Source organism: Gallinula chloropus (genome assembly GCF_964237585.1).
Source record: "Gallinula chloropus genome assembly, chromosome: 23".
NCBI classification, from domain to species: domain Eukaryota; kingdom Metazoa; phylum Chordata; class Aves; order Gruiformes; family Rallidae; genus Gallinula; species Gallinula chloropus.
In genome coordinates this window covers 4,792,728-4,820,139 of record NC_140108.1, presented here as the reverse complement: position 1 = coordinate 4,820,139, position 27,412 = coordinate 4,792,728, and the positions used below count along the sequence as shown (strand labels likewise).

At 40.3% G+C, this 27,412-nt stretch overlaps 1 protein-coding gene across 1 annotated transcript in view; it reads right to left on the bottom strand.

The window, feature by feature from the left end:
- The window catches only part of CFAP74 (cilia and flagella associated protein 74), a gene marked incomplete at both ends in the record, with an annotated part of 48,031 nt that overhangs the window by 18,681 nt on the left and 1,938 nt on the right, over positions 1 to 27,412 (bottom strand). The window contains 21 exons of the mRNA XM_084274483.1: positions 330 to 451; positions 1,566 to 1,688; positions 1,987 to 2,099; positions 3,361 to 3,532; positions 4,554 to 4,727; positions 5,541 to 5,630; positions 6,060 to 6,126; positions 8,641 to 8,759; positions 9,838 to 10,011; positions 11,054 to 11,236; positions 11,706 to 11,916; positions 13,077 to 13,234; positions 13,924 to 14,026; positions 14,905 to 15,015; positions 15,560 to 15,733; positions 16,451 to 16,555; positions 18,382 to 18,480; positions 18,838 to 18,981; positions 20,232 to 20,322; positions 21,174 to 21,321; positions 22,338 to 22,520. Coding sequence (XP_084130609.1) covers positions 330 to 451; positions 1,566 to 1,688; positions 1,987 to 2,099; positions 3,361 to 3,532; positions 4,554 to 4,727; positions 5,541 to 5,630; positions 6,060 to 6,126; positions 8,641 to 8,759; positions 9,838 to 10,011; positions 11,054 to 11,236; positions 11,706 to 11,916; positions 13,077 to 13,234; positions 13,924 to 14,026; positions 14,905 to 15,015; positions 15,560 to 15,733; positions 16,451 to 16,555; positions 18,382 to 18,480; positions 18,838 to 18,981; positions 20,232 to 20,322; positions 21,174 to 21,321; positions 22,338 to 22,520 — 2,864 coding nt within the window. The remainder of the gene's footprint in view (positions 1 to 329; positions 452 to 1,565; positions 1,689 to 1,986; positions 2,100 to 3,360; positions 3,533 to 4,553; positions 4,728 to 5,540; positions 5,631 to 6,059; positions 6,127 to 8,640; positions 8,760 to 9,837; positions 10,012 to 11,053; positions 11,237 to 11,705; positions 11,917 to 13,076; positions 13,235 to 13,923; positions 14,027 to 14,904; positions 15,016 to 15,559; positions 15,734 to 16,450; positions 16,556 to 18,381; positions 18,481 to 18,837; positions 18,982 to 20,231; positions 20,323 to 21,173; positions 21,322 to 22,337; positions 22,521 to 27,412) is intronic.

Sequence of the window (27,412 nt, the reverse complement as noted above, 5' to 3'; positions counted from 1 at the left end):
TGTGCAGTTGCTGTTCCCTTGGGACTCCACAGTTATACCTTAGAACAGGTACAACACAGGGAAAGGAGGTGTCAGGCAGGCCAGATACTTCATGGCAATGCTGGTGTTGGGAATCTGGGCAAGCAGGATACCCAAGTCCAGTTTCCACAGCAGTGTGGAACTCAGAGGGTTTGTAATCAGGATGTTCTGAAATGCTGAGGAAAAAGAAACAAACTGTCCTTCAGCTTCCTATGGGACAGACAAGAACAGAGCCTCAAGACATCACCCAGTGACTTAAGGCCTTGTGATTGAGCTCTGGAAGGTAGATAGTAACAAAAAAGGTATCTCACCTGCTTTGAATGACAATGCAATCCTGATAAAGCTGGTCATACATACAGATCTTTAAATCAATGTTGGGATTGGGCACCCAAACTGGCACATCAGTAGAGACTCCAAAGGCACTGAAGCACAGCTATTAACACAGAAATCAAGAGTGTAATTATTTTTGGTAGTCTCAAATTCTTACTGGTCTAGACAGAACAAGATTTTCTGCTGTAAACTACAGCTGAGTAAAAGACGTTGTTCATATGGCAACACATTCTTCAATTAGGCAAGACTATGAGAATAATTTGTACAATAAAACCTGGATGTTATGGTGTCCTGGAGGGGAAAAAAAAGTTACTTTGGATTGGATCGACCCAGAACATGAAGGAATAGCATGCTGCCCATGGTACTGAGAAATATTTAAAGAGCATCTACCTTAAGTGAATGTTCTGTAATTCAGAAACTCAAGAGCCTGCAGCTTATTTAGCCAGCCAGAAACACAGTAAAGGCAGCACAGCACTGCACTTCCTATCACATCCTCAGGTCTGAAATCAGTGACCACACAGCTCAGACTTGGAGAAAACGATCCTGAAAGAGAGGGCACCCAGAGGAGCTGCAGTATGTGCCTGTGGCTCCTTCCACAGACTGCTCCATCTGTAGCCTGCAGGTAGAGCCAAGACTGAGCTTCTTGGAAGTTCTTTATTTTCTGGCAAGCTTCTGTGAACTGTTCCCAGGCAGAATTTGGCTTTCCATAAAGCACGGAATCAAAACATGCTGAAGTGGTAACTAAAGTTGTCATCTCTTCCAGCTTTCACACATCAGTTTCACTACTGCATGCTAAATAATTCCGATTTTGATATATCAAAAAGAAAATAAACCATCTAGGTTGGGAATAGGGAAGGATACTTTGTATGTCGTTCTAGGACATTAGGTGTTTTCCAGTACCATGTCTGATAACATGGGAAGACCAGCATTATTTGCACAGTAATTTAAGAGAATCAGCATTTTAGTAACCATACTGCATCAGAAAGAAGGGTCATGATTTACAAAGTTACTGCCCATAAAACTCCATAATGCATAATCACATGGCACCTCATTGGTATTTCTTAGAATGTTCATAAGCATATCTTCCCCTGCCTCCTTCTCCTGATCCTAACAGGATTCTGAGCAGTTTTAATTCTTGGGAAAAGCAGAAGTAGGAGGATTTTAAACTTCTTATTTCCTGCAGTGTTTTGCAGAAAGTCTTGCACAAAATCACTCACTGGTTTGCAGTCTGAGTTGTCAAACACGATCACAAACTCTGCCTGCACAGCCCCAGGGATAGCTGGGACAAATAGAACCTGAAGTTTGACTGAGCTGAAGGGTCCAATTTCACCTTCAGTTACCTAAAGAAGAAATAACATGTTTTTAATGCAAATCTATTACTGTAGCTGGCTATAAATTGTATTTAAATACAAATAAATTTAAATTAAATACAGTATATACTCATACTACACAAACACTCTATTGCACCTAGTGTGTAACAGGTTATGGGAAATGTACAGCTCTACAGAATCTCTGAGCTCAAATAAGTGATCAACAGAAAAAGCAAAGCTTAAGCCTTTCCCAGCAGAGCCTAGGCCATCTATTTGACATAAGCTTAGACTAGTGACAATCTTGTCTGTGTCTCAAGATATTAATTACCTTTCCAAGCATAATTTCAACTGGTGTTTCTTCAGGAGAAACTTCCACTAGATCATGTGCATTGTCCATGTCTAGATCTGATCTGGGGTTTAATAGATCTTGGCCAAGGTGTTCTGGGGGGAAAACCAACAAAAAAAAGCCACAAACAAAACATTGGATACAGGCATCTTTTCACCAGACAAAGATCAAACAGAGCAGAAGGAAGCTGATTTTGGTCACTATTGCAAATGGTGTGTAAATCTAAGTGTCTTAGAAGGAGAGTTCTCTTTAGCCCTAGTCCACAAGTCTGCCCTAGGCCTTCTGCTACTGAATAACCATGTTCATGGTGCAGGAGGATAAAGTAGGTATTTGAGATCATTACATGAAGGAACACAAATTCAGCAGAAACCCCGAACTGGGCTTTAGGAAGAGTTTCAGTGGGACAAAACAATGCAGTGAGGAGGCCCTGCAGAGCAAGTGAAAGTGCTACTTTATTGTCAAAACAACTGCAATAATAAATACCTTTAAATTAAACAGTCTCCCACCAGGGCTTCAAAGTGCCTTGAACTGATCTATCAGAAGGGACACAAAGAACTCTGGACTGTATGGCAGCAACCAATGGGAAGGCAAATGCTTCACATTAACCAGGGGAAAAAAAAAATCAAGGTGTCACAAGACATTAGTGTGCCAAAGCAATGGCTTATTTTTGTTTTAAGGTCTGGAAACATCTTTAAAAGTATTTATTCTGTGGAGACAGCTACCATGATTTACAGAATCACTCCATTTCACACAGATCCTAAATTTATAAAGAAAAACCACCCACAGCCTTTTCATGGAACATTCAAATTCCTGCAATTGGAATGATCAATATCCAGAAGAAATATTAAAGAATATGGCTAATGAAGTAATTAAGAGGGTCTCTCTTCTGCAAGACTGGATTTTATCAAGCATAAAGTAAACATTAGGAATGAGATGGAAAATGTCTGAGGAGGTTCATCTTTCTGTTTCCTTGTTCCTAGAATTACTGACTACAAAAATAAACCTGTCATGTGGAATTCTATTCTAAGACATGGGTATTCAGTTCTGAGACAAAAATTATAACAATTTTGCAGTTTCTCTACACTAGTTGGTCTCTGTTCTTCTGAGACCCCGTTGCTGGACGCTAACGAGCGGCCAGAGTCTTGGCTGCTTCTGATGTAACGGTGCCAGTTCATTGTTTTTAGTCTATTTTTTGTGAGGCAGCACACAAAGAAATGTAACATTACTACTGGAATCATGAACTAAATTTACTGAGTAACTTTGCAATCGGAATTCCACGGTTGTCACGGGAAACACTGCAGATGGGTAACAGTTAACCAGGGAAACTGCACTGCTGGTTTCTAACGGTCGTCTCACCTGTGGAACTGTCGCTCTGGCTTCTCTCAGCTCCCTGCTGCTCCTCCTGGGTGATGCAGTAGGACATCTCTTCATTATGGTTGGGACAAATCTGTTCCTTTTGAACTGCAGATGTCACAGGACTATTACTGACTCCCTCTTCAGGGCTGGAGTCACTGGAGCATCGAGTGACCTAGTAGAAAACACAGAAAAAAACATTTCCTACTGTGACTCTTCACCTGCCTTCCACCAGCTCCAACTTTATCAGGCAGCTGCAAATCAGACTCTTGTTTTCTTGCAACTGTTCCATATTATTAATGGAGAAATATGTTGCACTTTCTGGAAATTGCTGACTCTACCACACCTTTATCAATGAGCAGATGTAATTTTTGTTGGCTGCCCCAACAGGTAAATGACACAGAGGCAGCAATGCAGCACAGAGTTAGTTACTTTACAGCTAGAAGAACTAACATTTTCCTAGTGGAAACACAGGCAGTTGTACGTCAAAACTCAGTCTGTTTATTACACATCTAGAAACAAGAGAATGCAGAAGGAAAGCCATGGATACAGACAGTGTTATTTCACAAATTCTGTATTTCAACCAGGCTTTTAATGTCAGGACAGTACAAGAGCTGAAAACCATGGCAAAGCTCAGCGGTTTCACTGTAGCGTTCCGAAGGAAAGGTCAACCCTTTTCTTAGAACTGGGTTAGATTATCAAGTGGAGAACTTTGAAAACCATCTGAGCCAATTGCTCTGCAATAATCAAAGTAATTAAGGCTGCACTGATGGAAAAAAGATGAAGTATCTGCACTGCATTTAGAAGAACATGTGGGCACTTCAAATCCAAGGTATGCAACCTCACAGTGATATTCTCTCTGGTTAAGGACCTGTGAAATCATCTATATTCTTTATTGATAGTTCTGCAACAGTTGACATTTTTTGGAAGTCCAGGAGCTAGGATTTTAAATGACTCTCAGAATCTTCTGGCTAAAGTATTTTTTCCTAATTTTCATGACTGTGGAGAACACAGGAATCACAACATAAATGACTAAAATGTTTAATATTATCATTGTTGGGCCCACCCCCAGAATCATTGTTCTTAAAATTGTCAAGGGATATTTGGGGGTTTAAGCAAGCTGTGATTCTGTGTGATTCTACCACACTGCAAAGAAGAACGTTTCTTTCAATCCCGGGAAATGCTTTTGAACGTACCATTCTTCCAGGAAAAGATTTTGCTGTTGCTCTGCATGTCCTGCTGTCACCTGCTGACATCTGAACTCTGAATCTTGTTCCCAAAGCTCCACTGTTTGTCAGGTTGATGGTCCGTGAAATTCTCTCTCCCACCACATGGCTGCCAAAGTCAATGAGCTCTTTATCTAGTGCCAGCTGTGAGAAGATAAACCATTCATTACTACTGTCCTAGATGGTTACTCTTGTCAACTGAGTGTCCACCTTTTCAAGAACAGGATGGTAAAGTTCTTATTATCATATCAAAGATGGCATGAGATAACAGGAACTGTGGGTATCTGCCTTTTCAAAGAGGCCAACTCATTAGAACAATGAGTCCAACTAAGCCACTTCCATTTCAGTCCACTGAACAATGGAAAAGCCAGGATAAATTCTGCTCATAGTAGCAGCTTGCCTAAATCTTCAGGTAGGAAGTGGATACTCTGCAAGCAGGCAGCATTTACATACCAATTCAATGTTTCAGTAAAACGGTTTTACTTGAATCAAACTGAGAAGTGAACAGCACTTAACATCATATAGTGACTACGTATCAGTCCATAACACATCCCCTCTTGTTTCTCTGGGCTATCATGGTTTACATCCATCTCATGCCAACACTGAGTCTCATCTATAATTTCTTTTGGCCTGTAAAGCTAAAGCTGCTCTTTGCTGTGAAGAAGCAATTTCAAACCAAAGTCGTTGCTTTTATCAAATTCTTTCTTCAAGCTGGCTCACAGGGAGTTCAGGTACCTAAGAAAGTCAGTGCTGCCTGTAATTTCATCTCTTAACAGTAAGAAAGTTATGTTCTTTGCTGACAGTTTAGTACAGAGTTCTCAAAAGATACTGAGATGCTGAAAGAATGAGGTGATTATATGCTTCTTATAAATACCTCTCAGCAGTATTTACACTAGCTCACATGTTCTATTATAGTTGTTATGCTGACCCTGAACATACTTTTAACAGGTCACTTACAATGCATCTCTTGGGTGTACATTTCACTGGGACAGAGAAGGAACCTGTCTGTGCCATAAACATCACTTCTCCTTCCAAAGCTTCATTTATCTAGAAAACAAACCAAGAAAATCCCAACCCAGAAATCAGCAAAGATTTAGCCTGTGTGGTCTGGTGAAAAATACTTTCACTCATTCTTTGTATTAAAATTTATATCTCTGTTTCTGCTTTAAGACAGTTTTTGGTAACTGCCTGGCTAACTTTAGCAAGGCAATATTATAAAACTTTTTCTTTGGGGCAAGTTTCAAAGCCTCTTCCAAGACCAGTCAGTGACAGACAGGTTTCTAAAAGGTGCCCTTGTTAAAACTGGACACAGCTTGAACACACACATGCTTGTCCAAGTACCACCATCCCTTTCTAGAAGTGTAGCTTGGCTCCTTGTTAACAGCTAAGAAATTAAATGAATGCTGGCTTTAATCAGACCAGTGGATTGTACCAGGATCCCCATCACTGTGTGGTTCGGCACTCAGGTGCACTTACCATCGGCTTAAACGTTACGACTACTCCACAGGACATTCCAGGAGACATTTTGCCAGGTGGCTCAAAACTATGGAGATAATGAAGATAAAGCTCCAAATTAAAGCTGTGTATGGAACAGCCAGCTCCCCCTCTGCTAACAATGGCAGATTTAAAACAAAAGTTCCCCCACTTGGATTAATTACTTAGAAAAGTAGGAACGAGTGAGAGATTGATGACAAGCTCCAGAGCCCTGCTGCAACTGTAGAACTATTAAGGTTTTACCCAGAAAGTCTTCAAGTGCTTTTAAAAGGCAAGAGTAATTGCCTTCCTGTACAAAGGGGCTGGAGCCACACAGGGGAAGCTGAGGCTCAGTCAGTCACCAAGGATGGAGCAATCGCCCATTCTCACTAGGAAGCAGCCTTCTCACACTGTTACCCATCCTAAGTGATGCTCTGTCACATCTCCCCTGTCCAAACAGGGTATGAAGAGGGGGGAAGGAAGAAAAGAAGGTAGCTGCAAATGGTTAGAGAACGTGCTGCTTGCTGCAAACTGCATCAAAATATCACAAATAGAAACTGCTGCTTATTTCAATGCCTCATTTCATGGCCTGTGATGCAAGAAAAATGCCCATCAGAAGACAAGAAATCTCACAGCTGCACTCTAAATGAAATTAAGGCACTACTGGAGACCTATTCTGCCTGGCAGAGGCAGAAAGGAAGCCAGACCAACCAGAGAACTAAGTGATGTTAGCCATGGGAATGCCTGAACAGAGCAAACACAGAGCCTACAGTGACAATGCTAATCCCAAATTTTATCAAAACAGAATTAAACCCAAGCAAAAGCAGGATGGAACCTTTCCAGACAGAAAGGGGGAACTGTTCGGAATTGGGGAGTTTAAAATGTGAGTAGGGAAATCAGCATCTGTATAGTGACCTGTGCTGGAGCTCAGTAAGGAACAGCTCCTCCTCTTTCACTGTTACCATCATAAACTCCTACTGCACAGAGGTGCAAGGAGGCTAATTTCAAACATTACTATAAAGATTTTCATTAGTACATACAGTGTCTCTCTGTCAGTGTCTACAAATCTGACCTGTGCTGTTCAAATTATTAATAATATGACAATATGTAACAACAGCTGTGGATTATTTTTGCTCTCTCTCTCTGACAAATGTCTGGGTAGACTTGTTATTTGGAAAAAAAATGGAATTAATCAGATATCAAAAAAATCATTGACTCATGCTATTCACAATACTTGATGTTTAATTTGTATTTGGAGAGCACTTGAAAAGGCAATTATATCAAGAAAAGACGTAGGCCTTTCAGACAGGGTTGTTTCATTTTTGGTCACAAATCAGAGGTCCTGATTTAAAATATAGAATTGTCCAAATTACTAAATGAGAAAAAAAACCCCAATCTTTGAGACCAGGAAAAAAACCACCCTTGTTTTGTCAGATTAGTAGTTTCTCTCACAAATTTCGAGGCTAAAGTGGTAGTATAAGTGAGTGAAAATTAAATCTACATAAGTGATTTCATAACAAGCAAAAACCCCTACATTACTCTGCAGCTGAGCACCAGGGCAACTTTAAAAGCTCAAGCTGTCTTGGGGTCAATTGGGCATCTCCAGTTGTCTATGGCTGAAGTGCTAAACACCTCTGGAAAGATGCATTCAGACTTCCTAGCTCCCAAGTGACGGCACTCAGTCAGGAGCTACAGGATGCTCACTTCCCAACACACTTCTCCGGGGACTGGGTGGGCATGGAAGGGCTTTACTACACACCATAACTTACCAAGCTAGCTACAAATTTCTTGCCTTAATTTTTTAGATAAAACCAAGCTGTGAAAAGTAGTATTCTATATTTTCAAGTAGTATTTTCTTATTTTTAAAGGCTTGAAATATCTCCAAAGAAAGATAGTCTCAAATGTTTTTTTTAAGAAACATTTTAGGGACACTTCCATCTGTTTATTTATAAACAGTCAAAATTATCAATACAGTTGAACTGAGATTAATTTGCAATCTCTCCCAACTGGAGGGAGGGCTCCATTATGTAACCTGCCATCAGGATTATATGAATGGATTGATGGGAAAGACCACAGGATTTCAATTTAAGCTCTTTGCTCTGAGATTGATTCCTTTATTTCATCAGCTTCTTCACATTTAAACTTCAGCAGTAATCTGGAAATTAGTGTGAATCATGTGAGTCATGTGAAGGATGGCAGCTGGTGAAAGGTTTGTCTAGGCTTAAAGGCCTTTGTACTGGCCTAGAAAGAAGCTTGGCTCCTCTTTCACTTCTTTGTACCAACAGAGAGATCCTTTTCCCCTTAGAGGGTCTGGCATTTTTGGAAGAAAGCTTTCTACTGGTGATTACCATGGGTCTCTCTTGCTCTCCATGGATTAGAAACCAATGACATGCAGTTCAGGCTCACTAAGATTCTGACCTCTCAGCTCCAAGACACAGTTCCTTTCATCGTCACTCAAGAATGGAATAGAATCACTTAGATGTATTTACTGAAATCTATTTAATTTGCTACAGAATTTGGTCCCATCTCCTGTTGTAGTACAAAGGTGAAACAAGCAAACAAGCCCCCAGTTAATTTTACTTACCGAACACGGATGAAGTCCTGGAGCCATTCACTGGTCCCCACTAGTCTGCAGGAGTTCACACTGCAGGATGCATTTATCAAAGCTATCTTCTGTTTGTAGACTTGGCCAACATCAAAATCCTCGGGACACCAAACACATCAGGGGTGAGAGCTGCAGGAACTGACACATGTAACAACAGAGCCAACTGCTTTTGCTACAGCTGGGCTCACAGTGCCTACAGGGATCACAGGCCTGTATGCAAGTGTTGTACAAACCCAGAACACAATGCCTTGCTCCAAACAAACCCTGTTAAGGCAGACAGCCTATAAAGCCAGGAACTCATGCCTCATGGATGGGGCAACATTATCTGGGTCTATGCACAGCTACTGCCCCAAGCTACTGCCTTTTCCTGCAGTGAATGTCAGAGACATTATGTCACAGTCACAGTCTAAGAAAGTTGTTACTTTCCAATATGGATTTTTTGAACACAGAGCTAGATGCTGCTGTCTTCCAGTGCAGGTCTGCTGCTCCCCTGCAAGGCACAGGCCCCCAGCTCCCAACAAAACCAGAACGCTGTGAAAGCCATGTACCCAGGCACACTCATCACCACACACACGAGTCCCACGGGCTGACTGGCACCATGTTTCCCTGATGCAGTTGAAAGACTTGTCTGATGCCCCATCCCAACTACCTTTTCAAGTGCAGAAAAGAACTAGGCAGTGTCACACTTGCTCACAGTGCACTTGTAAATTACAATAGAGAGGTGAACTGCAGCCCAGTTTCCTCATGCCCAGTACAATATAATGGTCACTTGCAAACTGAAATCTTATCTGGGCTGTAGTCACTACTTCTTTAGGGACATTATTTTATAGAAATAGTATATATACAATTTAGAAGTAACAGTTATGCTGCCTTTTAAAACACATGGAACACAGTCTAACAAGATGTGTCATCATTTGCTCACCTTTCTGACTGTATTTAAAATCCCTCTAAGTAAAGGAAGTATGTTATAAGTTAGACCTAGGTAGTAAAACTAATACATAAGTGTTGGATTAAATAAACTAAGAGACTGCTAGAAGAAAAGGCAAGTACTGATTCAGATTTGACTAAAGACCTATTAAAGACAACAAGAGTTATTCTTTCCTTCCCAGTGCAACAGAATATCAATCAAAACATCATACATCACCTTTACAGATCTAATGGAGAACACCCACTAACCTTGAAATGAATGCAGCTTGGTTTACTATAGAAAGTACCTCCCTGAGAGTCACAACCAGACACTATTTGCTTGTGAGAAATTCCAGGTTTTAATTCCTCCATTTTTTTCTCAAAAGTTTCTTTTCTCTTTACCCTTGTGGCCTGTTGCTTCACATCCATTTCTTCTCTGGATATCTAGTAAGGAACATCAGTAAAAAACCACCATGACTGTAAGTGTGATCACAGAATCCACAGCTCAAAGCAGAAAAGTCTGAACTGACCCTTTGAGTATCTGGCCAGCCTTTGTTTCTCTCCAGATCAAACTCAGCCTCTCAAGTTCTATATGAAGAATTTAATTTATTCCCAGCTCTGTTTTGTAGTTTATCATCATCCCACACTATGGCATAATGTTTTCAGGGCATTATTAGCTCTTCTGCATTTAGAGCTTTCTCCCTTCAACGCCTTAAACAAATGCCCTGTAAGAAAAAAAACCATCTAACTCCACTGGAACACTTCAGATATGGTCCAGTGCTTTTTTAATGCAAGTGTGTGAACATGTGCTGCCATTATTTCTTTTTGATTGATTATAAGCTCTGTTCTCTAAGGCCTTCTACATCTCAAAAAAGCAGTATATACCAGTATACCCTGGAATAACACTCAAGATTTTAACTACACAATTCCACTCTTACTTAGTTCTCTTTCCAGTACAGAATGCCATTGCTATGCCCAGTATGGCATGAAAAAATTTGCTTCCACGTGAAGCAGTGTGTGTGTGTGGTGCCAACTCAACACAGTCATGTTGAGAGTTTTTATAAGCACATAGAAGTGAACATGATGTGATGTGTGTCCTCAGGCATCTCTGAGCCACAACTGAAGTGCTGTTTTGTCTTTCAGAGAACAACACTACAGTAGTGTCAAACAGCAATCACTCTGATGGTATCCTCACATCTGAACCTCTGCATCTATGTAATAAAGTCTGCATTTTAACTGAAAAATAGATAAGCATTGGTTTTAGGCAAAGTTCCTAGAACAGCCCTTGCCAGGATCATTACTTCATATATATGCACAGCTACTAGAAAGGCTTTTCCATTAGAACTTTTTCTAATCCATTGAAATATTTTTATGGATACTATCAAAATTTTGTAAAGACAAACTTCACAGTGAGTTAATTACAGAAAGATCTCATCCACTTTTTCCCCCCTTTTGTATTTCTAATAGGAGGTATCAGAATATTTACCTTGTTCAGGGCACATTCCTGACTCCAGAGTCCTGGAAACTCTGGTTCTACAAGGGTCTTGTCCTCCTCTCTCTCATCTTCATCACTTTCACAGAGCACTTCATGGGGCATTTCCTCAGAAGTTTCTCCCACAGAAGCAGTTCTCTCACCAGCTAAGGAACAAGCTGACGGGGAGCTCGGCAACTTTTGTGAAAACATAAGTTTTGAAGATGGTTAAAAGTTACCAGAAAAAAGTTACTTCAATAGTCATTTTCCAAATTTTTCAGCTACTCAATTTTTGAGGGGATCTTTTAATATGAAAAAGACAGGTCTGTAAAGCTCGGAGGCCGAGGATGTCTACTTAGGTTGATCCCTTCTTGAGACACTGAATACAGACTAAAATCTTATGTTGGAAGCATCTATGACATTAATTGCTTATATAAAAATTATACATGTTCCTTTCCTGGGCTAAGCAGAGGTGGCCTGTTCCCCTAGGTCCAGACTGGTAATGATGTATGATGTTAACTGTTACTGGTGGAGGCCAGAAGCCAGTCCTCAGGCATCAGACCAACTGCAGTTGGAGTGCTCAGCGTATCACACGATGGCCAAGGACTCTGGTGGTATTTACAGGCAGAACTCACTAAAGACTGTTAATCCTTAGGCCTTTGTTTACCTGTGACACTGCTCCAGCTGAATGTCTGCAGCTCTTCTCAATATAGTGCCACGTTTTCATTCTCCACCGTGAAGAAGCCTCAAGTTTACCACCACCCTTAACTGCCTTACTACAGGACTGACTTCTTTGCTGCTTGTGAATAGAAGCTTTTTCTTGTAAAATTTGAGATACAATCTCAAATTTTCTTAATTGTTGCTGTTCTCTATAAGCTCTGTAATGCAAGTGAATAATACTATATTAAGTACCAATATATTAATAGCATTATTAAACCAACCATGGCTATTCACTAATATTATAGACCAGCTTCTTTTGACCCTCTAAGCTAAATAGCAATACTTCAAATCTTTAAACTTAAACAAACTGTTTTAATGGCTGTAAAGTTTTCTTTTGCATATAACTCAAATATATATTCAGGATGAAAAATACTCAGAGGAAACTGAGAATGTCCCTTCACATAAAAGGAAAAAGGCAGGGAGAAATAACTAAGCAGTTCTTCAGCAGATTATCAGGGTGGAAGCTGAAATTAGAAAAGAACTGCTGTAGAGACATCACACAGCTAACGTGAAGACTAAAAACTGTGATTTCCCTTGGCCTGCAAAGGGAAACAGAAAGGAAGCAAGCAAGCAAGGTGAAAAGGATTAAACTTTATTTGGAGTTGGGTATTTCCAGAAGATGCCTAAAAAGTTATAAGATTAACGTGATTTTTAGAACACTTGCAGGAATAGCAGAAATAGCAGTATGCAGCTATCAAAACTGAAGCTTTATTTCATCAAAACTTAACTGAACCTTTAATTATTGAACCTGTAACATTTGCTGCAGGCTTTTGCAGAACCAGCATGCAGAGACATATATCTCAGCCATCCTCTGTTAGCTCAAATACATCTTCAAAAGTGGTTAATAATAATATAACAATAATAAATAATAATATAACAATAATAAAGCTTTTCTATTAGCTTTACTACAGAGGCAGAGGAGGAATTTCAGTTAGTACCTTGCTTCTGACCTTTCTGCAGTGCAGTCTTCCAGAGATTGTCCCTATAACCTTAAGGAAACGGTTCCGTTTTTATAGGGAAAGTGTTCAGGAAATGCAGAAGTACAGTTACTTCAGGCATCCAATTTAGGTTCATTGGATTCTCCTCCTGGACCAGCTTATCTCCCTTGCACTGACCATAGAACATGGGCTCCTAACTTTGGTTCTCTCAACAGTACCTCAGCCAGAAGCTCAAGTAGCTTAAAACAGACCTTACACATCACCCATACAGAGTTCACTCCTTCAAGACAGCATCCTGGAGATTATGTTTTTAGCATCTGATTAAGGCTCTATGAGCATCAGTAAGCAGCTGGGAGTTTGATACAGACAGAAATACTTACTGTTTCTCTTTTTCATGCTCTAATAGTCGTTTATGGAGAAGCATTTCCCTGGCAACATTGCCTCCTTCTGCCAGGATAGCTTCCCTCATTTTCATCTCCTGCTTCTCTGCCTCAAAGGCCATTGCTTTGTTCCAAGCCTGGAGACTTCTGAGTTTTTCCTAGGAAGCCATACAAACCAGTTACACATTTTATTTGCATGTTACAGAATATAACACAGAGAATCTACAGTGGTCTCCTTATCCAAGTAGAAATCTTTGGTAGAGTTCTCTGAAGCAGAGCTTATTTGGTTGAGTATACACAGTAATCACAGTGTGCCGAGATGCCCTCAAAATGCTGCTCAGTGACACAATGCAAAAAGATGCAGTTCTAATCAAATTAGATTGCATTTGGATCATTCCTTCATAATCTACAGAATGTAAGTAAATGAGCAAAGTAGCCTAGCTCAGAAATTCTTATCTTTCATTATTTAAGTTCTTAAGGAACTGGTTTTCTTCCATATGTGTTCTCCATATGAAGTATTTCTGCACTGGGTTCCAAATCACTGGAAATGCTTCTGGCCAAGTTTTCAGATAACTTAGTTGCAGGATGTTGTTCTGGTGGAGTCACCCCACCAGAACAACTAGATTTCTGGCAGAATAAACTCCACAAGTAGAAGTGTCAAAATCTGCCCATACAAATCTAAGGCCATTACTCCTGTAGTTAAACTCTCCCCAGTTTCAAGAGAGATTTGGCCGGTGGTGTGACAGCATCCGACAACTCTGCAATGCAAACTGAAATTACTTTCATTAAAAGCTCACAGTCTAACAGCTCCATTTTCCATTCCCCATCTAAGCCACAGCAGCAGTACCCTATTGGAAGTGATGCTGGTTTTCAGGGAGAGCACAGCTTGTATCCTTCTCTCCATATGCTCCCGAGTTTTCGCTTCTTCCTTTGCATTTTTTTCATGGATTCTGTAAGCAAAGTAAAATCTTTCAGACTCATATCCTGGAAAGCTTTTAGTATTAGAATGTTTAACCTGACAAGTAGTAATTGTCAATGTCACCATTCTTCCTGTAAGCCTCTGTGTTTACTATGATACTGGGTGTGGGTAAAGTGGAACAGTTGGAAGACTCTTCTATATACAGTACTGCTCAAGTTGCAAGTGCCAACAGGCTTTCAACTAGTTTGCTCAACAACTTTTTTTTTCTATAATTTTGAATATGAAGAATGTGTTCCACATTATGACATATGTCTAGTTGCTAAAATAAAGTAAGAATTCAGGTATTGCTCATATAACTGATATCTAAACAATTACGTAGGGAACTTTATACAAGCCAACCACTTGTACCCACACTAAAAACAAACCTCTAAAGGTTAGAGATAGGTGGGCACAAGTCAAGTCTGACAGTATTCCAGCTAATATAGTAGTGCACTAGAAAAAATAAAAGGAGTAATATTGATATTTGATTGAAAAAGATCTCATTTGGGTGACGTTTTTTCTTAATTACTACAAATTTGCACATACCATGAGAAAGAAACAAACACAGAAACAGGACAATTATGTCAATAATATTTTTCAATTAAGTCCCAATATACAAGTAAATTTAAATAACAAGTGTTCACAGTTTCTTTAGTAGCAAAAGAATTCAACACCAAATCATAAGCGTAAATTCAATGTTCTCTTTATAGGCTTAACATTAACCAGAAAAGAACAGGAGGGCAAATAGAACAGATTTCCAAGTGTAACAGAAGATACACCTAGCAGAAAGATTATTCTTTTTCAAAGACTAAAGGATGAAGTATGGTACAGCAGAGAATGTACAACAACAGAAAAGGAGTGAAAAATAACCTTGCCATGCTTTTTCTCAGGAAGCACACTGCTTTTTCATGGTTCTTCTTGGCATCTTCTAGTATTTTTTTATGCCTTTCTTCAGATTCTTTCTGGGCTGCTGCTTCTTTTCTACAAAACACAGGCAGAGCAGCAGTTGCAGCAGGACTAAGGAACTTTGACTCCAATACAATGACATCTAAAGGTGGAGTCGGGAGTTTGTTCGTATGTGCTAAAACAAGGACATCAGCCTCCCCCTCACCCCTCACAATCTGTTGTTCTCACAAAACCTCCAGACAAACTGATGAACTCGTGTCCTTTCTCCCCAAGAAATCTTGAGGAACTTGATCATAACTTCAGAAGGTCCCAACAGCCACCAAAGCTGCAAACACATGCAGTTAGTCTGACCTAATAAACATCCTCCCTTGGACAAAAAGCATTCACTGTTTGTCTTTAGCAAGTTTCTCTTCATACATCAGAAATCTTTACCTGTGTAGCTGCAAGACTGTGGGCAAATCTTATTTTAATTCAATTTCCTCATAGAATGTTCTTGAAGCAACATCCAGATAAGGAACACAATACCTCTGGTATTTAATTACCTAATCTTCCCAACACCTGAAAGAGTGAATTGGCTAAAAGTCATACAGAGGAAGGAAGCAGTCTTAGAGGTGCTTACTTTTCCCTTGACCACTGATATTCTTCTGCTTGCAAAGCTGCTGTTTTCTCCCTCCAGATGCGTGCTCCAGCCCGTTCTTGGTATTGCATCTCCAGCTCCTCCTCATCCTTTTTAAGTTGCTCATGGAGGATTTCGTATTTTCCCTGCTCAGTTTCTATGTGCCACATGTCAAGCCTTTAAAACAAAGCGTGAGCATTTCTCACTGAAACACTGACATTCACTTTAAGGCCACTGAGTAGGTAAGGCTGTATGGTGAAATGTAAAATCTAGCAGTATTTGTCAAAGTTATATAGTAAATCATGCTGTTAAGGACACCAGAATTGCACCTTTCAGACTAAGACTCCATAGCATATCTCACTCTAAAGACATTAAAAATATCAGTAAAAAAATACACCTCAGGGCTCTCTCAAATTCACATCTACACAGAAGAAAAAGAGAAACAAGGAAAATTCAGAAAACCAGCTTTTTCTTTAACAGTTCCCTGTTAAAGAAGACACTGAGAGGCATAAATTAAAAGTGTTTATGCTCATTCAGAGACCAGTCTCACAGACAGGTCTACTTTAGTCCAGCTTATCTTCCATTTGAAGTGAGACCTGTTTAGGCCCCTAATGTATGTGCAACTCCAAATAATATCAGAACTTCACTTACATGTGCAAAACTAGTTCGGGAACTGAGCCAGAGCAACTGATTTCCTAAGCAACGGACTGCTCAGGTTAAAAGTTGCTCTCATGATCCCTTGCCTTGCAGTCAGCCTCACATGACCTCAAATTGGGTAGTTTAGTATTTACAAGCAATTCTCAAGTGATTTAACTTCTGAATGCATTAAACAGCATATAAAGACCATAACAAAGACTGACTCCCCTTACACTCTTTTCTCATGCTGTCACTTACGTGTTTTCTTTGAGTGCCAAAGCAATTTTCCACTCAAAATCCTTCTCTTTCTGCAGCTCAGCACACAGTCGCCTGTGCATGGCCTGGAGGCGGGACAAGGCTGCTCTGTCAACAGCAAAAGTCAGAAAGAAGTTGGAACTAATAAAGGTTAAAAAAAAATCTGTCCCCCACCCACAACAAGAGCAGTACCAATAAAAAAAACAATTTTGAAGCTGAGATATATGCATTAGAATTCTGCTAATTAATACTTTATTTAGCCTTCTAAAGTACCCATTCTTCATTCAGAGGCACAACTTTAGCTTTCTCTAAACTATTACATACTGGCTGATAGGTACAGGGGAGTATTTATTTCAAGCACACTGACCAGTTGCTTACTGTGACAATTCATTTCTCAAGCTGGTGAAAGTAGTGTTAGCCATGAAAATAAGCTTAGGCAAATGCAGAGAACCTAAACTGATTTTGCTTTTACAAATGGCATTACAACACGCTGCGTCCTTCCCCTGCAATGGCAGTGCTGCCACACACTTGTTGATTTTCCTTGTTCTTCTCTACCCAGGAAAACTAGTAGACAGGACTACAGAGTCATCAGACAGCGACCTGACGATATTCAGCATAACCTCCCTTCCTTGAAAGGAAAGCCAGAAAGGGATCTTCTACCTGCAGCTCCTGCTTTATCTTCAGAATGTTTGTACTGCGCACCAGTAATGCCAGCTACTCTGCCTTTACTGGTGAAACAGGAGGCCTCTGAGCTTCACAAGCCAGAAATTCAGTCTTCTCACTCCACTATTCACTTGCTAAATATATTAGATTGTAGGAATCACTATTCCTCCTTTATATCTAGACCTTACAAGTTGACATATCATAAGCATAAAAACGTCTACAATGCTTTTCTGTCTTTGTTGGGTTTCATTGCTGTCTGAGACACTGAACAGGGAGTACCAGCACCCATCACAGGAGTCTCATCAGCATTCAACTCATCACTTCTGTTCAAGCAGCTATTCCATTTTGGCAGTTAACCCCCCCTCTACCATTCTATCATTCATCAATATCTTAACTTGACAATTAATACAGGTCACAAAATGCAGCTGCGAAGTTTGTTCACAATACACCCGTTCCCAGTACACAAGCCACCCACTTCTTTCTATTTAAACCAAATGTGAAGAGTACAGTAAATTGCCTCCCACTTTATGGCAAAAATGCTTCAGAACAGCTCCTGCATGCAGGACTACTCCTGAAAGGCATTCATGCCTTCTACAACATAAAATAAACAGAAAAAGAAATTGTGTGTGTGTGTGTGTATATATATAAAATCCTGATTGTAATAGTTGACAGAAGCAAAATCATGACCTCTCAAACTGCCATAGCACATTGACATTGGTTCATCATACTGAATAAGTGATTGAGACCCTGATAAATGATTGACAGTCATGGGCCAGGTTGCTTTTCTTGTATTTAAAAATATATGCCTCTTTCCTATTCAGCCTAAGTTCTCACCTCTTTTTGTGCTGGTTTACCTCATAGAATATTAGCTCTAGTCCAGACAGCACAGAGATCAATGATTCCCAAGCCAATGCACCACTATTCTCTATTTCAGAAGGAGGAATTCTTGCTAAACGTATGTGAAGCAGAAGGTGACCCCAGCATTAGTGTTCACCAGCACAGGGGAGCACGTGCTGCCCTGCTCACTGGCTCGAAGTGCAACACCCTGGTATCCCAACAGCCTTCCAAGCTGGTGCAGTTACATTCTAGCCAGAGAATAGCAGTGGGTTTCATCACTGAGCTATAAGCATCTTTGATATATGATCTTAAAAATTCTATCCACCCTTCAACAACATCAAGAGATGAAAACAACAAAGTTTATCTCATTAGCTACACACATAAACTTAGTGGATGCCTGTCATCTGTGGTATCCAGAAATACTCTCTACCTACACATTGCCAGCCTCCTCCTCTTTCTGTGTTTCAACGTCTACATACTCCAGCTGCTTTGCTAGCATCTTGATCCGCAGCTGACAGGTACTCAGATTGTCTCTGTAAGAAAGACACAGATTATTTGTATTTTCTACTCTTTCCATGAAACTCTTCCTTTTGGAGGCAAGATTCACAGCTAGGATTCCTTCAAGCCTCCCAACTCCCTACCACCATCCCATTATTTTGTTTCAGACCTTACTGTAGGGTTCTTCAGAAGCCCTTGTTAACTTCAAGCATTTTCACCAAACCCCAGAAAACTGTACCAAGAGCTTCCTGTGGCTTCATCCAGAGTTCAGATATTATCAAAAGTGGCAATTGTATTAAATAATCTATAAACTCCAGTATTTCTAACACATACAGCACCCCAGTATTCAGCAGTGATTTATGCTGATGGATTGTGTTCACTTAAACACTAACCTGACTTGATGGATCACAAATTCCTTTTCTTTGGCTATGTCATTGAGCTCTTTTAGGTTCCTCTGTACAGTTCTGCAAACTCTATCTCTGTACTTCATAGCCTGAGTATTCATAATGTTGCCCAAATAGCGTTCAGAGCTTCTCCTTTGAATTAAAACACAATATCCTCAATTAAAACATAAAGAGAAATTGAAAAGTTACAGGAAAAAAAGGCATTAAAAAAATGAACATATCCTGCAGAAGTTTACATACATGTGCTTAAGATATGATCTTTAGATTTGGATGTCTGAAGCTGCACATTTATACCCACCCATGTATTTCATGCTTAATTACATGTCTTTGTTTTGAAGTGCCTGTGGCTTCTCCTGATTATACCCAGGGTTTGCAAATTCTAGTTTTCCTCAACAATAATTTAAAACATTAAAGGGGACATTCTAAGCTAGTTAAAAAGCATATTATATACAGCTGATGTGTTTGTGGGGAGAGCTAATCTTTCCTATCATTTTGATCTGAGTATAGCCAGAAGTCTGAAGGTTTGGGTTGGCTTTTTTAAATCGTTCTGATATATTTTGAGTTTCTCTGTTGATAATGGTAACACTGTCAACATGTACTGGCAGTAGGCATATGTGCTGTGCAACTTCCCACATCCATATATTAATAAACATTATTTGAGCCTTTCATTATGCCTTACAACCCTACACCGGGTCATTCCAGGGCAGAGATTAACAGGCTTGGCTAAGTAAGGCAAACTGGGCTTTGATCTTTGAGAAGAGAGCAGCAACCACTTAACACCACATTCAAACCACTAAACTCCTTTTCATGCATGACCTGTGCTACATGTAAATTGATTTTTTCAGGACTAAATCCACTGTACCACCTTCTTGTAAAAATCAACATAGCACTAATCTATCATCATACCACTTCTAATGCACTAATTGACTTTACACAGTGATAGAAAACTCTCTATAGCTATTAAAAACACCTTCACAATCCACCAGTGAAACTCTTCAGCAAACTTTTCTTTTCCAACAGCTCCTGATGTTCTACAAGCATGGAAGGGTATGAACACAATGCTGTGTATTATTACAGAGAGATGAATGGATTTTAGAAGCAGCTTAATTTGGGGAGTTGACCCCTCCTCTGAGAGGAGTCCATCAGCCCACAAGAATGTGGTGAAGTCTTTGTGTTATAGCTGTGTCCAGAGTCTGTTTATATCTTACTCAGTTCACTGTTTTAACAGTAGTGACCAACTGGCTTTATTCTTTGTTAAAAGGTCTATATTAATTACTTTGACAAAAACACACTCTTGAATTAACCAAACCTTCCCTTGAGAAGCTAAGTGAACACTGTAAAGGACATTACTGTTAGAACTGGGAAGAAAACAAGCTATTTACATGCTAGAATCAGATCTGTCTCCACCTTCTTCAGAAGCATCCTTTTGTCCCATCGTGTCATCACCAGCCAACTCCTCTTCAAGCTTGTCTTCTAATAGATAGTAAACCAAGAGTTTAACAGACTTTGAACTTAGAAATGCAGAGCTCTAGTATACTTGCTGTCAAGTCAAAATGTGGAGAATCATAGATGACATTTTATAGCATTACTGCATTATATATATATAAAATACCACCTGGCAAAGCACCCAGGACTATTGCATACCCACAAACCCACCCAGGGAAATGCCTCTGCCTTCATGACATAAGTGTCACCACCAATCCAATGTATGGTCAGTGGGGAAACAAACCAAAGCCACTGAGGGGGCTCATGTACTGACAGGTTGTAGCCAAGATTTGTTTATCTTACAGTACCTTACCCTAGTGTGAAGATAGAAAGGTTTTGTTAAGTATGTAAGCAAGACAATTACAGCAGGAAAATAACAGCCTAATAAATCTTTTTACCATAAAGATGAGTATTCAGCACAGCACCATGCATGATAATCTGTGAAGTGGTACATATGTTGCCTCTCATAATATACTGAGATATACTTTTGGACACAAACAGAGAAATTGGCTTCCTATTAAGAGGTATTTGGTACCAGTTTAGATGTCTTAAGTAACCAGTATCTTCATGGAGCTGACTCCATGGAAGACTTACACCGTTCTAGACCCAGTTGAGAGCACTTCAGGTGGCACTAGCCTTACAAAGGTAAAAAGTGGAGAAATAACGCTACAGAAATAACAGGTTGGATTTGGATTACACCTGTGCAGCATAACACTGGACAACACTGCATTTACACAGCATATCGTTCAACCTAGAACCACACTGCTGCCATTTACTAAACTAGAAGGCATGTTATGTTAGTTTTTTGTCAAATAATCAAAACAATTCATCTTTTTCACCTTCCCAGCATTCTTCCACATTAAAGAGCTGACAAGCTTTGTCATCTTTTTCTTCTTCCAGAGACAGTTGTAGAGAGTTTTGCTCTTCTTCCTCACTATAAGTGAGCTCATTATCTTCCATACTGATAGTTCTTCCAAAAACACCAGGCTAAGAGAGAGGAAAGCACATACTTTATGTACATAACCTCCAAGAACTTGCAACAGTGGTGACTTGAGATGAATTAATAGCATGGAATAAATACTTCATGGGTATGAAATAACTAGATAGAATCACATACCTTTGTACCAGTCACACATTTTGAGTATCAACTTCAGTAAGTCTCTAGAAGACAAGACACTGACATCTTTTATGATTGGTCTTGTATTAAAACAAACCTTCTGAATCTATTTCATCCACTTAGCCAACCACAGAGCTGTTAGGGAACAACTCTAACAAACACTACTTGTTCCTACATCGAGTTCATTTCTCCAGCATTAAGTAAACCATCCTCAAGTGTTGATACAATTTATTAGCATTCAGTAAATTCTGTGTATCATCTAGAATGAGTTATTACCACATGGCTGAACGCTTCATCAAGACCTTACTCATACAAAGAGTTGCTCATGTGATTCACTGTAAGGAAGGCAGGGGCTCAGCTTTGAAGGGATTTATATAAATCCTTTTGCAGAACTCAAAAACATGAGCCAGAGGAGAGTATTTTCTCTAAAGGAACAGAGAAAACACACCATGGGATCTGAGGCATGGAATAGGCTAATTAAGTTATAAGAGCCACCTTAAAAGCAAGACAGGACTCCTACACAGGGCAAGAGTTGTTAGCAGCACTAGAAAGTAGCACAGACACAGGTCGAGCTGCCAATGCACCAGCCGCAGCCTGGATACTTTCTGCGAGGCCACAGCAATGTCACGAAATGCAGCTCAAACTCCAACACAACAGGACTTTAGGCAAATCAGCCCAAAACTTAGAGCAAATTAGATAGCCCGAAGAGCTTCTATAAGGAAGCCACAAGCCAGGAAAAGGCCCATTGCTACCAGGGTTTCTCACCTTACAGAGCGGCCCCTGAACCTCCCCTGCGAAAGCACGGGAAGGGGGAAGGAAGGAGGGAGAAGGGGTCTCTCCCGACACCCCCGCCCCTTCACACGCCGCGGCCCAGCCCGAGCCTCACCACCACCACCCGTGCCCGCGGCTGCGCCCGGCGACTGTTGCAATCCGCTGCCTCGGTAACGGAGCGAACCACCGCGGCCGCTCGGCAGGGGCGGCGGAGAGAGCCCGCGCCCAGCCCGCTGAGGCAGCGGGTACTGGCGGGCCCAGGCCGTAGTGAGGCGCTGGGAGCAGAGGCCCGCCCAGGCTGACAAGAGCAGAGGCTGACACTGACTCTTTACCCCGCAATATCCGCTGTTAAAGTTACAGGAGGCGGGATGGGTCCTCAGAGTAGGGAGTGGGGCAGATTTGAAGCAGCTGAGCAGCCGAGTGGGCTGTGTCCCCGCCTGGCGATTATTTTATTCCTAGGAGTGCAGGTTAAAACACAAAGTGGTGAAACGCAGCCTCTTCCCGGGCTGGACTGCCAAGATTGCTTCATGCGTTTTTCTGAGCTTTGGACACCAAATAATACATAAAAGCTCTCTAATACATAAAAGCTTGAAAAACTCGGCAGCATTAATTAATGCTTCCATGTGTTAATGGGAGTAATGACACAGGTGAGGGTACCTGTGATGCCCATTTAGCCTGTCTTGGGCCTCTAGCGTGGGTGATGTCAGGTGGCTGAAATCAGAGAAATTCCTGGTGAAATCTCAGCTATTTAGTCTCCATACACTTACAAATTTTAAGCAAGTTGGTGGCATGATTAAAAAAAAAAACCTTTTTAGTGTATTTGGATGACTTTCTGCAAGGCGGAAACCGTACAGATTTGAAGTTGGAGCACACACGGTTTAGAATACTGAAGATTTCTGATTTTCAACCCAGAACAAAGCTGACTTAAATGGCTTTTCAGAAATAAGCTTGCATTATTCTGACAATAGAGTTTCACCATTAGTTACTAATTAACGGTTATTACAGCAAAAATCATGTGCACTGATCACAGTGCCCATTTACAATGTCACACTCTGAATGCTTCCTCTGGCTTCAGCAAGAAACCGCCGGGTTTGAGGTTCCTTGTAACACTTCAGTAATCGCTACAAGTACACACAAAATCATTAAATGAAAAAGAATTGACACGTTAGTGATTTGCATAGTAAAGGCAACTGTCTGTATTCATACAATGTGTCCCAGCTGGAGTACTCTGCTCTTCAACTTGCCTGTTTGCTGCCATGTGCTCAGTTACCAGATTTTAGCTCTTGGTTGGTAATTAACGGGGTTTCCTTTCTATTCTGCTCCATGTATTACCGTGGCAAAGTTAAGGAACTGTGCAGCTAGATTCACAGAAAAGCAGAATCTTGTCCCCTTGATCTTGGCACTAGGCCCAACTGCTAGACGTGCTGGAGAAATTCAGCGAGTCAGTGACTCAGTTATAAAACACAGGGACATCGTTCTTTACTGAAATTAAGGCTGATCTGTACGTAGGAGAGGGAAGGTGTCCTCAGATTTAACAGAAAATGTTCCTCAATCGTAAGCAACGGTTCTGTAATTCTTTATAGTTGCTATGAGGGGTAAGGTCTGGTTTTTTGATACCAAACATATAAGCACGTGCTGCTAATCTAAGCATTTATTTCTACTGGTAAACACAGCATGGAGTATATATTACTCAGTGACCAATTCATCATCCTATACTAACACTATAGGCCCTCATTCTTTAGAAATATATGAACATTCTTGGCTCCAGAGATGGTGGAATCTTGATTTTATGGCATCTATTCATATTACATAAAACAAATTACATACAGACATTTGCAGGATTAAAGCTACAGGATGTAGGCTAAAAATATGCAGTGATTAACTGTATAGCTCTCTCTGCAGATCTAGAATAGATATAACTGTGTTAACTCTGAACCCGCCAGTTCTCATGCTCCTGGAGTCAGGATGTAAAAGATCCATGCACATTTTTGTCCCTGAGGAAAACATTTGTAGCAGTGTCTGGTAATATCAGGCATTCACAGTTTCTTGGGATATTTTTATTGAGGTATTTGTTCAGTCCCAATTTACAACTCTTTGGACAATTTCATAACAGCAGTAACAAAAATGGTAACAATACTTTTAGCAATAAATAACTATGAGTTTAATCTCTTAAGTTTCCTAAAAACCTAGCCAGCACTTGAGTGAAAAAAGAATAGCTGATGTGTAACCTTCCTGTAAACCATAATGGATTATAAATGCTACTGCAGCCAGGGACAGCACTGGGAGAGGAGTCAAAACTGAGTTATTCCATAGGAAATGTTGATGTAGTATTCACTCTGACTGGAGCAAAGTTCAAATTGATAATCCTATTAATACAGAGATACCAGATGTTTTATTACTCACATTTTACAACAGCCCCCTTCCAATCAGCACCAGTTGTTTCAGAGTGCACAGTGCCAGTTACATCTACTGTGCCACTGGCCATGATATTCCATCAGGTGAATCATTTGTCACTAGGGAAAGGCAATCTAGATTTTATCTCCCATATAGATGGGAGAAGAGAGAAGATATCTCCAGTTCCTCTGAAGATGCTTAATTATGGCTCCCCAGACAAGTTCATATCTCCCAATGCACAATTTATGGCTACCATCATCTCGAAGTCAGTGAATCTACTCCAGCTTTAAGCTCTGGGAGATGTAGCAAAAGGCATCAGTTGATGCTGCTTTTCTGGATTCTGTAGGCACCGACCACCACTGGCACCTCTCTGAGAATCTGGGTAAGGGAGCGAGCATATATAAATTAAAACCCTGCTGTTTTCTTACCCACAGTTAAATGTAGAGGCAGTTCAGTTAAATTACTGTAGTACCATCTCATGATCACTTTGAAACTTAGTAGAACTGGACAGTTCAGTTTGCTATACGGCTACATACTGCGCTTCTACTGGCAGTTGGTATTTCTTCTCTGAACGTTTCCAAGGTGACAGTAGCTCATATATGGAGCTTTCTAGCTTTTAGGCAGGAAGACATGCCAATAATATGAAGCTTCATTTTTGCAGTGTGGTTTACATCAGATTACATAAAACAACTTCTCTGCCCCTGTTCTGTGATGTGGGTCAACGTCTGACTGTAAGACAGTGGCATAACATTGATCACTATCTTACCAGTCACCTTTGGAGTTGTAGTAAGAAAGAATGAGAGGGGTATTTGCTATCTGAGCACTCCACAGAGGAAGGACCAGGGATGCCATCAGCTGGGCCCACTACTGAGACCAACACCTCTGGAAGATGGTCCTCTCCAGGCCTGGAACTAGCCCTGACTCAGGGGCAAAGTGGGGAATTTCATCCCAAATCTCTTGCACAAAGAAGAGAAAAAGAGGGCAAAGTGTCTGGCCACACTGCACTTCATGATTATCAAAAGAGTCTGTGAAGTCTGAGGGAGGAACTGGATGTTCTACAGAACATTTGGAAACAGATTAAAACCAGAATTCTCATCCAGTGCTTTAGGTAAAAGGAAAATTAATGTTGTGGCTATACTGAGATTTATTAAATACAGACACATTTGTGTTGGGGCCACGGGACATTCATGCAGTGCAAATACAGTACAACCTCCAAAATGAGCTAACTATTCCCACTGTGCCATTGCTACTGATATTCCCAAATCTCATTTATAAAAATAGGCATATGTGTGTAATTTATATATCTGGAGACATTTGGCGACATTGCCACAACAGTCTTTCAAGAGCTGTTTATGTGGAGTCGTGGGAGAGTGAAGCTAATTATCCATGTGGTACATTTTTTGCCTCCAAATTATACGTGACAATATGACATCTTTACTTTGCTGGCAGTAAAACCACCTGTCCTGTTTAGGAAGTGATCTATAAAGAGTATCAGGTAGTGCAGAGTAACTGTAAAATTTAAATAACGTCCTTTAGATACGCTTTCAATACGCTGAGGTAATAAAGGACTAGAAAAACTTGTTATTTGGCCAAAATCACTGAGCATATTTCTCCTCAATCCCATCAAATTATGCTTTCCAAGAAGCTATTTTACAGTAGTAGTTACAAAATGCATATGACTATGATCATCAAAAAAATCACACCTGTTATATGTTCCATCAGAAAAATACTTGGCAGCTTTGAAAATGTGGGTTTCTGCTTTTAATTATAGCAAAACAGGACTTTAGAGCTGTGACCTTTGCTTACTACTTAAGAAAGTGTAAATACTTCAAAGTTTAGTAATTAAGAGAGTAATAATAACAACTAATGACTTAATAATAACGTTCAAATGATTTTTTTCCTTGCAAAATTGCCCAGATGTGGGTGGAGCCCATAGGTAGCCCAGTCAGACAGACATGGTCAGTGCAGGATAGTATCACGCTGGTAGTTACTACCTGGCTCTGCCAGTGCTACCACAGCTTTAGGTGTACAACAGCGAAGATGAAACTTTGTTCCAAGCTGTGTAACTCTGACCTGACAACCTGGTCATGTTGGAGCATGTGTAATGATCCACACGCGCTCCCTATGTGCGGTCAGACCATAGGCTGGGTATGTTTGTAAGAGCTCGTGCCTGCAGCCATCCAGATTGAGGAGAAGTAGTAATTTAGTGGAGTGACAAAAAGGCTTAAGAAAAACCTAGTATCATGGGCCATCTTTTTCAGACTATTTGACAGTTCCAAGCCAGTAGCTAAAGGAAAGCTTTAATTATTTTCAAGAGGATTAGATGGGAAAGATTTGGGGAGCTTATTTATCTAGTTTTGTGTTGATGTTTTAATAGCAATTTTAATTGTTTTTTAATCTATCTCTTAAGCAGTTTTAATCTGTCATTGACAGTAAAGAGTTTGGGATATTCTGCTAGAAGTGTAGGAAATTAAATATATTCTTGATCATTATTATTTTATCTTCTCTCTTCCCTTTGGCAAGAGGAATTATTAATTTTCAGTTGGGGGATGTGTATACATCTATATCTAACAGCCTATTTTGCCTAAATATGCGTGAAGAACCAACTAAAACCCAGGCTGAATGATGACCCAGTATTTGTCCTGTCCCTATGCAGTGCCCACTGCAATGAATGGGACAGTGTGCTTTTTCCAAGGATAATCAGAACCCTGATTACATACCTTGATTACAATACTTATTGAAAGATTATTAAAATCCTGAAGCTAAACATATTGCCATCCCAAGAACACTGAAAAT